This window comes from Panthera uncia (genome assembly GCF_023721935.1).
Source record: "Panthera uncia isolate 11264 chromosome B2 unlocalized genomic scaffold, Puncia_PCG_1.0 HiC_scaffold_24, whole genome shotgun sequence".
In the NCBI taxonomy this organism is placed as follows: Eukaryota; Metazoa; Chordata; class Mammalia; order Carnivora; family Felidae; genus Panthera; species Panthera uncia.
This window is the reverse complement of record NW_026057580.1, coordinates 3,350,870-3,366,220: the sequence shown is the minus strand read 5'-3', so window position 1 is coordinate 3,366,220 and position 15,351 is coordinate 3,350,870. Positions and strand designations below refer to the sequence as shown.

General features: G+C 47.0%; 1 protein-coding gene across 2 annotated transcripts in view; it reads right to left on the bottom strand.

The window, feature by feature from the left end:
* Positions 1-15,351, bottom strand: part of KIF6 (kinesin family member 6) — a 385,696-nt gene that overhangs the window by 93,195 nt on the left and 277,150 nt on the right. For both annotated transcript variants that reach the window (XM_049652734.1, XM_049652735.1), the window contains one exon: positions 4,609-4,717. In XM_049652734.1, the coding sequence (XP_049508691.1) occupies positions 4,609-4,717 (109 nt within the window). The remainder of the gene's footprint in view (positions 1-4,608; positions 4,718-15,351) is intronic.

Below are 15,351 nucleotides of genomic sequence, written 5' to 3'. Positions count from 1 at the left end.
AGCTGTAAAATACAAGGAGCAGCATGTGAGCAACACGTCACACACAGGCACTGTGTGCAATGTGGAGAGCACTGGGCTGGGGATCAGAGACTAGGACTCGAATGCCCTGCTGGATCTCAAGTTTCTTGTTTGCAAGATTAGGATGAGATGCCTCTCAGGGATGGCTTGATGTGGAAAGTACATGCATACAAACGTCCTTTGTAACTGAATTAGGACCACTGCCTGGCAGTGTAGGCACCCTCCTGTTGCGGGATCGACTGTGAGGTGGGATTGCATATTGGAAGCAGCAACTACAGACAGTAATGATGGGTATCATCTTCTCAGCAAATCAAAGGGTCAGAGAAGGGATCCTTTCAAGTCCATGGTCAAGGACACCTAAGACAGTTGCTAAGTTTCTCATCTTTAGGGGGAATGAAAAGTATCGGGGATGAGGTACAATCTTATGTAACTTCCAAGACCAGCTCCTGGGAGAATTCTATCCTGCCCTTGGTGTGTGTCAGACACACATACATCATTGCTGGGGGAGAAGCTGAGGAGGCCTGGCACCTGGCTCTGCCCCAGGCAGTCAGAACCACAGATAATTTGCTGGGGACCATGGGCAGTAGCTGCTTTAACTTATGGGCTAAGGGGAGGAGCTGGTGTTCATAAGCCACTCGGTCTCCATGAGCCTCCACTGTCTATTGTCTGTCATGTCAGCTGGGCTGGTTTCTTCAGGTCAGTGTGGAAAATATGTCACTGGAGGACAAGGGGTTCCTATGACACCTTTCCTAGTTTTCTTGTCTAGGGCAATTAACTTAATATGTTGATTATTCACAGAGTGAATATCCAACACTCTTCCCTGCCAGAAAGGAAGAATAGGCCTGCATCTATGCCATTTCCCTCCTCTGTAGACCTGTCCCTGACATGGTACTTTGGCTGCCTCTGGTACGTTGCCATGAAGATCCACCTTTCATTTCCCTTAGGCTTTAACAAAACAAAACAAAACAAAACAAAACAAAACAAAAAAACAACAATATTTCTTTTTCTTATTCCATCTTGTTTCCCATCAAGATGGCGGTCCCTTCCCATCTTCATGGAGCTATTCCTTCCCTGAGTCTAGAGAAGCCTGTTGTCTAGCTTCTCCTGCTTCTAGGAAGGAGTTCTCGAGCAGTTTGCTTACCTGCTAAGACTTCCCAAAGTCCATTTCAAAGTGCATTCTCAAGCCAAAGAAGTATTTTTGAGTACTGTTTTTGTGGCCAGCACCATTTTAAAAACTGTGGGAAGGCTGAGAAGATTCGACTCTAATCTCTGCTCTCAGGGTTCATAATTCTAGCTCAGGAGACAAGGTGTAAATATAAAAAACAAATGGAAAAATAATAAAGGTTAAAATTGAAGTCTAATAGGAACCAGGGAACTCCTATTTGTCATGGATGTTATTTCCAGATGGTGCCACGAGATTTCTCTCCAGCCTGGGTCTAGTTTTCCTATTGGTTCTATTCTGTGCCTGAAGGATCCAACTGAGTGAAGGGGCGCTTTTCTTGGTTGAGTTCACATTATCATTGCCTTTGTTTCCAATTGCAGTTAATCTCCCCATTTATTTCTTCTTTTGTTATTTAATGGAACTCTGTGACTGAGGGGTTCAGTTTGTCTCCAAGATCTGCCACAAAAGAAAGTCAGCTGTGTGATGCCTGGGTGCTGGTGTTTGTTGACCATGGGGTCTCCAGCCTCTCTTCATATAATTATATACTATGAGGATGAGTCATGCCTGAAAAATGTTGTGATTTTCAATTGTAGTTGTCCTCCACTGAAAAATCCAGCTTAAGAGTTGGCTCGCACGCTCTAGTTCAGCAAAGGGTAAACATCCTATTAATGTGCCAATGTCTTGTTTCTGTTGTCACAGACAGGCAGCAGAAGTGCCCCCTGCAGACCGGGGGCTAGGGCTGAGAGATGCTAGAAATTGCCTGGGAGGACAGCAAAGGGTCTAGGTAAGATGGGGAAGAAAATCTTTCTATGGAGTAACAGGGACATGTATGTGACAGCTACTGCTCCACTCCTCCTTCAGCTCCAGCTCAACTCGCATTCTGGGTGATGAGGGATCAGAAAGGATCCAACAGTCCCTTCATTTGGGCTCAGAAACTCGCTGCCATGGGTTAGAGAGGCTGAGCCGGCGCGAGGCTCATACGTGGGGGCAATCAGTCCCAAGCCTTTCTGGACTTTGCCAAGGTGACCTCCCAACATCGGAACCACTGATGGCAGCTGCGTGATGTGGAAAGTGGAGAAGTCCCAGTCAGGCCAGGTCACTGGGTCCTTGTTGCCGGGGGCTACCTGAGAATGAGACTTGCTCAGAGGAAGTCTAGAAGCAGAATGACTAAAACCCTGTGGTGCATGTCTGCATTCCTAGGACGTGGCCAGCCCTCCTGTAGATGGTTCGCATGGGTTTCCCAGTCAACAGAGGGAATGGCAGCAAATGCATTGGAGGGGATCAGGGTGACTATAGGAAGCAGTCTGCAGGGCGGCATGGAAGTCACCCTCATCAGCACCTGTGGGGCCCTATTTCAATGTCTGCTGTAGGGGCCCTGCTTTATAGTTACTCGTTTTCACAGAAAAACATTTTCTCTTAGTCCTCTGTCTCAAGCAGTTACGAGCATGTAATACCTAGTAATGGAATGCTCTCCATGAATGCAAACAAAAGCTCCAATCCTGGGAAAGGGGTAGATCCTGGGTTACACCCCCCCAGTGCCAAATATTCCTTTAATGATTGTTATTACAGTAACATTAAACAGATGCAGACATTTTTAACATGTGGACTGGTCTCTTGACTTTTCACTTGATTTTAAAAGGACTGATTTAGTGCTGGGAAAAGCCCTTTTCAGAAGCAAGCTTTGTGCGAGTTTCATTAATTCCCTTGCTCTATGGCCACAAGGAAGATGGGACCACCAGGATAACCAGCCCATCCTACATGACTGGATATGTTCCAGCCCCAAATACAGGCCATATTTAATTTTCTCCCTTCCTTTCTAAATGCATCAGCGTCAGCCCCGTTCTGCTTCATTTTTCTCTCCGGGCTCACCTCACCCAGAGCTTTGATGTCTCCCTCCCCAGACCATCTCCCTGAAGGCTTGCTGTGTCAGTTCTTCCCCTGGTCTGTCTGTCTGTCTTTGTCTTCACGGGTTTGCTTTCACGGCCTACAATGTTGGCCAATTCTCTCCCACTCTGAAACAAACTTCCCTTCTCCTTAGGTGACTCCCCTTATCCTCCTTCGAATGTTTGTTACCTATCACAAACTTTTTGAACACGTGTTCGCTCGTGCTCTATTTGCTCACTCCCAGCCCTCCAACACGTGGTCTTCAGTCACCTGCTTGCTCCGTGCGCTCGTTCCAGCCTCCCCTGCCTCTGTCTCTGTCGCGGCTGACACCACCCACAACATGCTTTATGGAGCCGCCTCCTCTCTCGGCTTTCAGGACAATATATTCTCCCAGTTCTCCCCTGCTTCTCTATCTGCTTCTTCTCAGCCTTCCTCCCCCACCACCTGCTCTCCCTCCTTGCCCTTTAGAGATTTCCTGCTGCTTCTACCCTCTAGGCCCTTATGCCTCCACATGTTTTCCTGAGCTCGGCCACTTCTTAGGCTTCCTCGAAGCATTTACAAGCATGTAACTCTCAAACCTGGATCTCATTTTATTTTATTTATTTATTTATTTATGTTTATTTTTTTGAGAGAGAGAGAGAACAAATAGGGGAGGGGCAGAGAGAGAGGGAGACACAGAATCGGAAGCAGGCTCCAGGCTCTGAGCTGTCAGCAGAGAGCCCCATGTGGGGCTCAAACCCATGAGCCATGAGATCTTGACCTGAGCTGAAGTCGGACGCTTAACTGACTGAGCTACCCAGGTGCCCCTGGATCTCATTTTAATTCAAAGAATCATTTTTGAAAATTTACTGTGTGCTAAGATCCAGAGTCACGTGACTTAATTTAAAAGTTCACTGTCTAGAACTCCTTCTTCTGAACTCTAGACCCATGCACCTGGCAGTCTTTCTGTTTGCTACAGTTTGAGGATATGCATCTAATTCACAGATTAGGTGAAACAAGTTATATACCATTAAGTTTTTTTTTTAAAGGGTCCAGAGGCCAGCTTGACAATATGTCAGCAGATGCTGCTGCCTGCTCTGCTTCCGGCTGGAGAGAACATACCAGAAGCCTCTGCTGTGCATGTACACTTCCTTTGACTATCAAGTGCAGGACTTCCTCCCTCCCCCCACCGTCCCCAGACCTGCTGGAGGGTCTAGAGTTCTAAGACTATAATTTGATCTACAGACTTTTCTCCTCGTCTTTGGAACAGTATGATATCGACAGAGTCACAGGCAGATGAGAATTAATGTAAGATGTGAGAATGGTATACAAAGTTAGTTCCGTCACTCACAGACCCTGGCCTTGACTTACCCCAACAGTACAGGGATGGTGAGGCTCATGCGTAGGAAAGTCATGGACACAACTCAATGTGAAACTTAATACATGTCTTGCCTCTCTTCCAGAGTTAGGTTGGACAGATTAAGGAGGACAGAGTAGTAGCAAGTTTCTTTGAGGCTCGCCTGGCGAAGCCTCGGGGGACCAGCAGCTCCCTGAGCCAGCCTTACCTCTGCTTCAAAATCTGTTTGTTGTCTTCGATGGTAACGCTGTCAGCGTGGTCCCTCTTGAAGATTTCAAAAGCTTCTTGTCGTCCTAATGACATTTCCTCTCTCATCACTGTTTGGAGACACAGGGAAATGGCCTCAGTCACAGCATCAGGATCCCATTAATTTCACTGTCACTTTAGTTAGACCACAAAGCCAGCCCAGGCTCCAAGAGGCTCACGGCAGAGAGGCTCCTGACCAGACAGGTGGCCCCAGGCTCTTCCAGCTGGCCAGAGACCCACCGAGGAGGCCCTTCCAGGGACACCCTGCACCCTGCAGGGCTGTGCCTGCACATGCATGTGACTTGTAGGGGGTGGAGTTTGGAATGTCGGGTCAGAGGAAATGAAAACCAGAGCACCAAGCCCTGGATTGCTGAGAACATCTGTGAATGCACTTTCTGCCATCATTCAGTGCCACATTTCTCCCCGTTTTCCTGTTATGCCCCGTTTTGGTTTTCTGTTAAATTTCACGTTGAATTTCCAGGCATTTAGTTAAAAGAAGTACAATACAGACTGAAAGATATAGAATCTAGAAAATTCCGCTCTTGGTGTTCATATAATGATGCATCATTGAAGCCCCTAGAGAGGGGCCTCAGCTCTTACTCAGAGGTGAGGTTCTCCATTGCAAGATCCAGGAATAGACGGTGATGGAGGCCCCTAGCCCATATCTAACTCCTGCATCCTGTGTCACCATCACCACTATGGGCCAGCCCTTCACTGTTAGGCCCTGCTCGGGGGCCAGATTCTGAAAGCCAGAGTCAGAATGGCCAGGGACCTTGGAGTGAGCAGGTGACATTCCTGCATTGCAGCCCTCTTCCTCCTAGCCTCCCAGAGCAAGAGGCAGTGCAGGTATGTGCCTGGGACTCCCTGGGTGACAGCTGAATTCACAGCTGGATTTGGGATGAATCTACGGAGGTTTTTTGTTTGTTTGTTTGTTTGTTTGATGCCTCTTTTAAAAACATTGGTTCCTGTTCCCCATGTTTTCATCTGGTTAATTCTATGTACCCTTGAAAGCCTGGCTGAGTGTTACCAACCCCACGAAGCTTTCCCTGAGGCCCAGGCAGCAAGAATCCTCTTTCCACTATCTACCTATCAATGTAGCTGTGACACGCACAGCCCAGTAGAAGTTGTCACTTTACATGACAATCCTTTCTGGGGACATGCACATTTCTAGGAGGTACAGATTACATTTTTGCAGATCCCCGGTGCCTTGTTCAATGTCTGGCATTTAGAAGGTGCTCATCATATTTCTGTTAAGTGAATCAGGTCAGGAATGAGCCAGGAGTGACAATGAGCCTTGTTCTAATTGCCACATGAACATGCTCCAGGGTGAGAGGGGTTCGCGATGAGGCCCCCGGTTCTGGAGATGCATTCATATGGGCCACATACCACATCTCCTCTTGCCTGGAAAAACCCTGCTGAGTCTCATCACCCAGCCTCGGGGTGAGGAACGGGACCAGCCCATCTGACACCAATTTAATGGTTACTGTTGATAAAAATAGCACCGTGAAGAATGTCTGAACGGTGAGGCACACAAGACACCCCACCCTTTTCCAATCAGAAGCAAATGGGCACGTCTCAGTTTTGTCTCCACATCTGCCCTGCACACTCCAGAATTGAGTGGGCCTGGGAATGGGTTTGTGGGAGACTCGGAGAGAGGAGCCCTCGATGCATGAGAGACATTAACTGGAGGGCACTTTTTATCCAGTGGAGCCCACCAGGAGCCAAGGGACTCACGCCATACCTCTCCCCGGCCCCTGGTCTGTGCCAGTTCTGGCAGTGTATGCTTTTCACTGCAAATTAAACGGGAACGGAGAGGAGAGGGAGTGAGTCTCTCTGGAATGGGGTTGCGGAGGAGGAAAGCCCTGCGGAGACCACATGGGAGCCTGCCTACGGGATCCCCCAAATTGCCTCCCACAGAGGAGGTGATGAGAAGGCTTCCACCAACTGGCAGTAGCAGGGGGGGAGCGTGGGGCGGAGGGTTGTTCGAAAAGCTGCAGTGAAAGAGATGGGTTCATGGCCTCTTCTCTCCCGGCTCTGCCTTCTTTTGGAGCTGACAGTCCAACTTGACAGCTGGGTGGGTTGACCATGCTGAGGTTTTGCAGTGCTCATAGAACTGTTACAGCAGTAGGTCCTGGATGAACTTAGAACCACGTGCAAACCCCACTGCATCCTCCAAGAGATATGCCGGGGCCTGGGCGGTGGGAGCAGAAAGGACATGGAGCTCAAGAGGAGATAAGCCCAGGTAGGTTGCTTGCCATTACTTTACAGAGCATCTCAAAAGTCTTGCTAAAAAATTTGGGGCCAACGTCGTCTCAGGGTATATACGAGTCACCAGTTTCCAAAGACTGAAAATTCAGGTGATGTACACATTACGACAAAGTTACCCTGGAAGAACTTCAATCTTTTGGTGATTTAAGAGGTGCTTGGGGTCCTGCAGGGTCGTGGGCTTATGGTCAGGAATGTGCTATCAGACTCCCCCACCCCTGCCCCTGCTACAACGGAGAAAGTATTCCGGAACTGGAGTTCTCTGCTGGCGGTGAGCTCAGGTGAGGGGACATTCACGGGACGGCTATCATTCTGGCAGCTAGCATCCTAAATGCCTAAATGTCCGCTCAGGGAGAGGCCAGGGTGCTGTGGCAGAGGATGCCTGTGGTCTGAAGGCAGAGAGGCAGCGTGAGGCCTGGACGCCTACCGAAGACTTGTCTCCACCTCGTGTCCCCTCTCAGGATTTAGAGAACAGCTTTCCCAGATGGCAGGATCTGGCCCTGAAGTGCACAATGTACGCGTAAGAAAGAGTGAAGGCAGTTGGAGCACCAGGGTGACTACAAGCTAATGAGATAATAATCCATTTATTTATTCTCTCCACCAGCATTTCTTTATCTAAGGCACTGTGGTAGGTACGTGACACACGTACCACACACTGTGGTTGTGTACGAGATACACACTTGGGCAAGACGGTTAAAGCTTTGATCTTTTCCCTTAAAGAATTCAAAGCCTCGTGAAGGGGAAAGGAACAAGAACAACCACAGCGGAAGCTGCTGCCTGCCACGAGAGAGACATGTGCCCGGCGCTGGAAAACAGCAAAGAGGGTCAGCTCCATCAGGGAGACTCGGAGGGATTCTGAGGGACCGGCAGCACCTGCCAGGTGGGAAAGAGGGGGCAGAAGATCCCAGGTGGAGGGGGCAGAGGAGGAGGGTGCATTAAAAGGGCAACTTCATTGATATGCATGGTTCTGCCACCCAATAGGAATGAATGACCTTTGGGAGAATAAAATGAGTTTCCTACATGCTTTATGCTAACCACTGTATCAAGTGCTTCCTTCCATATTGTTTTAGTTAACCTTCTCCAGGATCCCTGGTCAAATATCATTTTATAGATGAGGAAACCGAGGCTTGGTTAAAGAAATGGTTGTAAAGGGGTAAGGATGGTCCAGCTTTTAGAGAGAGTCAATTCTGCTCTTAGATCAGTTTTTCCAGGGGAAGTCTATCTGAGGGAGGAGGTGGGGGCTGGGTCTCAAAATGAGCTGGTAGGAGTAGGTCTGCTTATGAGATTATACTCTCATTAGTGTTTTCTCTTGTCCAAAACTTGGAATTTTCTTTACAGTATCACTGAAAAAAGAGAATCATGAATTTTGTTTTACTATTTACATAGTTTACTTCATATGTTATTTTTTTAATGTTTATGTATTTATTTTATTTTATTTTGTTTGAGGGAGACAGAGAGAGAGAGAGAGAGAGAGAGACTGAGACCAGGAGAGGGGCAGAGAGAGAGAGGGAGAGAGAATGAATCCCAGGCAGGCTCCTTGCTGTCAGCACAGAATCTGACGTGGGGCTCGAACCTATGAATGATGAGATCATGACCTGAGCTGAAATCAAGAGTTGGACGCTTAACTGACTGAGCCACCCAGGTGTCCCTACTTCATATGTTCTATTATTATTTCTAGAATTTGTGCACTTTGTGGGGCAAGGGGTTTTAGGCAGTTTTCTGCAGTATTCCTAGCACCTGGGTGGTACCTGGCATGTAGGCTGAACTCCAGTTCTTTTGAATGAATGGATGGATGGATAGATGGATGGATGGATGGATGGATGGATGGATGAATGTTTTAGATGCTTAATGTTCTTCCTTCTGGTATAGCATATTGTGATATGATGGGGGAAGTGCATTCACTGCTCTTCCTCCCTCCACCACCATTCTTCTGGGTGGGTATATCCCCTCTACGGTGTGATTTTAGAAATTCAACACCACTGGGGCGCCTGGGTGGCTCAATCGGTTAAGTGTCCGACTTCAGCTCAGGTCACAATCTTGTGGTTTCAGGTTCGAGCCCCACATCAGGCTCTATGCAGCTCGGACCCTGGAGCTGCTTTGGATTCTGTGTCTCCCTCTCTCTCTGCCCCTCCCCTGCTCACACTCTGTCTTTCTCTGTCTCAAAAATAAATAAACATTAAAAAAAATTATAAAAAAAAGAAATTCAACACCACCTTCTCCCACTACATGTCACTATGCTTCACAGCCCACCCTTAGAGATTCCAACTCCAAGAAGTTTTTATAAAAATGTAAATACTCTTGAAGGCATCCCCATTTTAGGGCTAGCAAAGAAAAACTCCATGACTTGTTGACAATTAGCTAACAGGTCCTGCAAAGATGAGACATAAGATGGTGTCTCAGGCTGGTGCCAAAATGGGGGAAATATGAGCTTGAAAAGGAAGGCGTGATGGCAAAAGATAAATTGTGCCTTCTCCCCAGCTTTGTTTAGTCTGTCAGACTCAGCTGCTCATTGAAGCTTTGGACCTTACAAGTTTCCATTTGCCGTGACCATGTCTAGCTCTTAGTTGTTTCTTTTAGCAAATTTCAATCATAGGTCCCTGTGTCGAATCCCAGAAAATAGGGATGACTCAGAGAAGCCTGCTGGCTTGCTGAGTCACAGGACTGCTTCAGACCCCGAGGAGAGCAAATAAAACATTATGGGGCAGTATAAAATTTCAAACAAAACAAAGCAAAAACCAACAAACAAACAGACAAAAAAAAAAAAAAAAAACAAAACACAACCCTAAAGAAGAGGAGTTTCTCAGTCTCAGTCCCCAAAACACGACATTACAATTCCAGGGTGTGAGTGGGATGGGAAACACTTCCAAACCCTAAAGGTACAACCTCTTGTGGGTTTTGATACTTATTATGAACAGCACTTAGGTAGAAATGGCAGACAATAAGGCACTCTCAAAATTAGCCTTGGAGTGGGGCTTCTGAAAATGTTAGGCATACAAAATGCTTAGGTACTGGTCCCTCACCCATTTCTTAATATTCTCTCTTTTGCCATCCTGAAACCTGGCTCCTTATTTTGCTAAAGGTTACACATCCGTACTTTTGGAAGCCCTCCCCGCCCCCAACACAGGGTCCCATGGAAACCAAATGGAAAGGAAAAACATCGGAAGTGGAGAGTTTATGCTACTGCCTTTGGGCCTGCTGTCTGATTTCCTTTAGTCTGGAGCACATGGGCCAGAGCTCATTTTCCTGGCTGCCCCAAACAACCTACTGCTGCTTAAGCTATTGCTTAAAAATGGACAAAAGTAAAATGATGGAGAGTTGTGTTATTCATGCTGAAAAATGATTTCCTGGTCAGAGCCAAAAATATATTTTCCTTTGGAAAGACACCTATTCCTGGGATGCCTCAGTTCCCTCTGACTGAAGAAGGAAGGGGAGAAAAGAAGAACCACCAGGGAATGAGGAAAAGTGAGCAATGGATTCTGAGGGGAAGGGGGCTTAGATCACAGTGTTTGGGACTGAAAGCAAAAGAAGGCTCAGAGCTGGGTGGGGGACATTCAAGGCTGAGACAAGGTGGAAGCTGGATGTGGGGGATAATTACACAATCTGTGGCTTGGGAGAGGAAGCTTTCGAAACAGAAGGTGAGGGACCTGGCTTTAAGATAGTGATATGATGAATGCCTACAATATGTAGAACATGGGAATGCATCTAGTAATGAGAAGCAACAGGCAGGGATACAGTGTGGTTTTGTAGAATATCTGATCTAAGGTTCTATACGCATTGAAATTTCTCAGTAAATGTTGATGGAGGTGAAATACACAAAAACATCCCCATATAAATAGAAGAGAATTCCATCCTTTGGTGTGTAGAGAAGTTAGAATGAATGGACCAGTATGAGGGAGAGAGATGAAGAATTTTGATGAGAAAAAGGGATAATCTATCAAGGCAGCATGAAACATAAAGGTCAGGAGGGAAATGAAGGAAAGGTCAGTGGTCCAGCCCTCTTGGGAATGGTGCCTGGAACAAGGATGTCCCAAGGGCCATTGAAAGGAAATGGTGGCTACAGCCAGAAACTCTGGGGTGAAGAGACAAGTCAGCAGCTTCTAGAATGAAAAGCAAAGGGCCCACTGATACTGGACTGAATAAATTCATGAGATGGGGAGGTGCTAGAAGATCTTTATAAAGAGAAATGGACCATCATCTCCCAGAATCTCCCAGAAAGATTAGAAGGGGCATTTGAGATATTGCCTTTACCTTCCTCCCTGTCATTGTGGGGAAGACACTGTCATTTAGGAAGGAAGAGGTTTCTGGAAGTTATGTGGAAGATGGAGCATATGTAGCTCCTGCGTGGGGGAAGTGGGAACCACCTTCCTTCCTCACCCTCACCGAAGACATTGTCAGACAGCCGAAGTCACTCATCTCCTATAACAGGTGGCTCTCGGATGATTACCCAATCAAATGACAACTGCTGTTACTTTCATCCTTCCTATGCTTCCAGGTAAAAGTAACAGCCCAGTTCTACCACCTTAGGAGTGGACATGCAGGTAACTTTCCCCAGGGAGCCATGTCATGCCCTCAAGTGCCAGAATCACTGAGAGTGGCTGTCTGGGAACAGATGCCAAGAAGCCTGCTGTCCATGTTTCCCCACTGCCTGGGTGATGGAGGTCACCACAGCAAGCAGTTCCATGTGCCATGGCTCTGTTTACATTAAGGGTCAGGAGCAGCTCAGCTACAATTTGAGGGGTTGCTGGGCGGGTACAGCAGGGTATGGAATCTGAGGAAGACGAAACCACTTAGCCACGGCCAAAGTGACTGCAGATGTGAAGACCAAGAGTAGATCTTTTGGGGTGACCAAGGACACTTGCCCAACCTACTTCCCGCTTTTGACTGACACTTCTGAAATGAGTTGGTGCCCAAGGCCTTGGGGTTAAAGGCCTATGTTCAAACCAGAAGATACCACCTGGGCTAAAGTCCTCAGATGAGGACTTGCCTTGGAGTTTCCTAAATTGCCACATGAAAGCTGTCAAAGGAGAACCTTTAATTAGTAGATTCTTAGGGCTGGCTTGGACCAGGCTGAAGCATGGTAGGCTTGGCAGGGGCTCTAGGGAGTGGAGTAAAGGGAAAATCTGAAGTGGAAAGCCACGGAAACCTTAGGAGACCCACCCAATAGTGGCACCACATCTAAATAAATCAAATGGGTTCCTGACTCCTGGTGCCAGAAATCACACATCCCACCAGCAATCCTCACCGGCCCAGAAGTGCAGACCATGTGGGCTGGGTGGAATTAAGGGGCAGTGTTCGAGGCCGGTTGTGTTTCTCTTTCGTCTTGGTAACCATGTCTGATTCACCCCCCTGCTTCAGCTGCATCCTGGACATTAGCCTGAGGGGGTGCAGAAAGGCCCAGTGTGCCAACCAAGTGGACAGGCTTGGAGGCTCTGAAAGAATGGCAGCTGCTTGAGGGCAGTGGCCCATTTCCAGCAGGAACATAAAGCCTTTAAACAACGGTCCTGAAGATCATCTGCAGAAGACCTTCATTTTCCTAACCCAGCTTCTCTGGGGTTTTTGTTTTGTGAGTGTTCTCATTCAGGACAAAGTGCCCATGTGGGTTGCTTAGAAAAACTCATGGACAGACACAGGCATGGAGCTTGGAGAACAGCCTGGGTCATGTTGGCATTTCTGTGTTTTGGAGTTAACTCAGGAATCTGGAGGCCAGCAACGTTTCCATTAAATAAGACAGCATGCTGTGGCTCCTGCTGCCAGGCGAAACTGGATCTATGGAGTCTTTTCCATCGATTTCAGTCCATAGATGTGGCAGCCTTGGTGTCCAATTCCATGCCCAATATTTGGGCCAACACTGGAAATCTGGGTAGAAGGACATGTGTGCTCTAGCCCTTTGAGTTAAAGGGCAGTTGACTGAGAGGACCACTGAACAGAAAGGTAGCATTCCTCTTCAGCTTAATAAGAGGCTCCAAATTCTGCAGAATTTGAAAAACACAGGATTCCCTGAGTTTGAGGTGTCCTGACCATTTCCAAAGTCCACGGTTAACAGGGTCCTATTGACTGGCTTCCACCCTGATGAGTTCAGTTCTCATGTCAGTCTGTGATTTGGGGGCAATGGCTAGAGCACTGCTCACATGCCCTATGTCTGAAAAATGAGGCAGGTTTTCTATCTGTGCCTAAATTAGAAATGGATTCTACTGTCGTCTCAAATTTATGTTGATATATTCTTAAAAGAGGATTAAAAAGAATCCATTGTAGCCTAGTAGCACCTTCCATGAGATGCATGTATATTTAAATAAGATTCTGTTTCTCTGGCTTGGAAATAAGCAAAAAGTGAAATGAAGTTTGGATATGCTCATATTCATTCCTTGGGGGCAAAAAAAGAAGGGAAAAATTATTTTTTGTGTATCTTCTATGTGATAGGCACTTTTAATGCTTCATAAATATGAACTCACAGATATTAACTAATCTTCACAACACTGCCATTGGTGGTGATGGTGGAGGAAGGAAGCTAATGCTTATTGAGAACTTTGTATGTGCTGGAGGGATTACATCGGTTGTCTCTCTTGATTCTCACAGTGACCCTGTCAACTAGGTAGTATTGGGCCCATTCTATGGGTAAGGTAATTGAAAGTGGTTAAAAGTGACCCCAAGACAACAGGTAGCAAAATGGCAAAGCCATAACTTGATCCCAGGTTTGTCCCACTCCAGAAAACTCCTTCTGCATGCTGTGTTGCTAAGTGAAAATCATTTGCCAAGTGGAAATGATCTCATGAATACCAGCAAACCACTGATGTCAGACCTATGGGCTCAGGAGGTCAAGAGAAAAAGGCAGTTGGGGAGACTCATGACTTGGGATGTGCACTGAAAACCATGAATGCACATGGCAGCTAAGAAGAGCTGGAGATGTTCATGAATGGGAAGCTGGGGCAGGCACCAGATGGCCGGGAGGAGCTGCTTTACCCAGAATCCCAGGGGCTGGGTAAGGATCAGAGGTAAAGGGAGGGTTGTAGGGGAGCCTCGGTTCTCTGTCAGGAGGACTTTATTAGTTAGCCAACTAGGTCAGGTCCAGTTAAGTACTTATTTTTACCTAATCTACATGGAGCTTGTACCCTGAAGAGACTCCACAATCCAAGAGTTTATGCACTTAAAATGGCGGTGTTGGACTGAAGCAGGGGGATACTCTAGAGATAAGGGGCAGGGTCCAGGTTCTAAGAGTGTATACTTTGGCAGAGAATAATCTCCCATCCCTAAATGAGCAATAGCCAGGAGAAAGAGGTGAAAAGGATCCAAGAGGCCATTATTTTCCCTTTGACCCCTCTATATCCTGACTGCTTTTTCTCTGGAAAGAATTTCATTGTTTAAATGTAACATTTGTTTATCCACTTAGGCAGTGAGTCAACTGGAGAAGTAGACCATCTGTCAACAAGTACTGAGTATCTGCTCTATTGACAACCCTCTTCTATTGGTGACTGTTACAGATGAATGAAAAAATTATTATTCTTGACCTTATGATAGAAAGCACTGGGGGGGGGGTATGGGAAGGTCAAAGCTTACTTTATAAAGCAGGTGAATACTCATAGACAGTGTGTTGGTGGTAATATGGTGCAGATGGTGTAGATGGTTGCAAGAAAGCGAAAGAAGGGGTGTGGTCAGATTGCTGAGAGCTTTTCAAGAAACATTCCTCCTAAGGCGGTTTTAAAGAAACTGAGGAGCAGGGGCTGGAGAAATGGAGGCTGGTGTTGCTCCCTGCATAGGGAACAGAGAGGAAAGCCATGGTGTGGGGAGGGGCCCACGGTGTTCAGGGACTGGAATGGAGATTGGGAGGATCTTAGGGCTTCCTTTGACTGCAGTGGGAATTGGGGCCCAAGTGACCTCTGGGTCTTGATGTCACACCCTTAACTCATCCCCTGCATCCCTGGGCAGAGGTGCCTTGAGTTTTTCACAGGCTTGTCAGGCAATTCCCCCTCCCTCAAATGATTGGAGAATATCTGCTTTAGAGGGGAACACTGGGCTATTCTTCTACTACTCTTGTGCTGTGGTTGGAGAAAGGCGATAACATTTAAAGTAGGAAGATGTGGTTTTTTTTTTTTTAAGTTTATTTATTTTTGACAGATGGAGAGAGTGAGCATTAGTGAGGGAGTGGCAGAGAGAGAGAGAGAGAGAGACAGACAGAGAGAGAGAGAGAGAGAGAGAGAGAGAGAGAATCCCAAGCGGGCTCCCCACTGTGAGTGCTGAGCCCGATGCAGAGCTCAAACTCACAAACTGGGGGGATCATGACCTGAGCTGAAGTCAAGAGCTTAGCCGACTGAGCCACCCAGGCACCCAGGAACATGTGGGTTTGAGTGCTGGTTTCACTTACTAGCTGTAAGACCTATGCTTCGAGTCTCATGCTTTTCATCTATCAAATGAAGCTAGTAAGAACTCCTGTCTCTTAATGTTACTG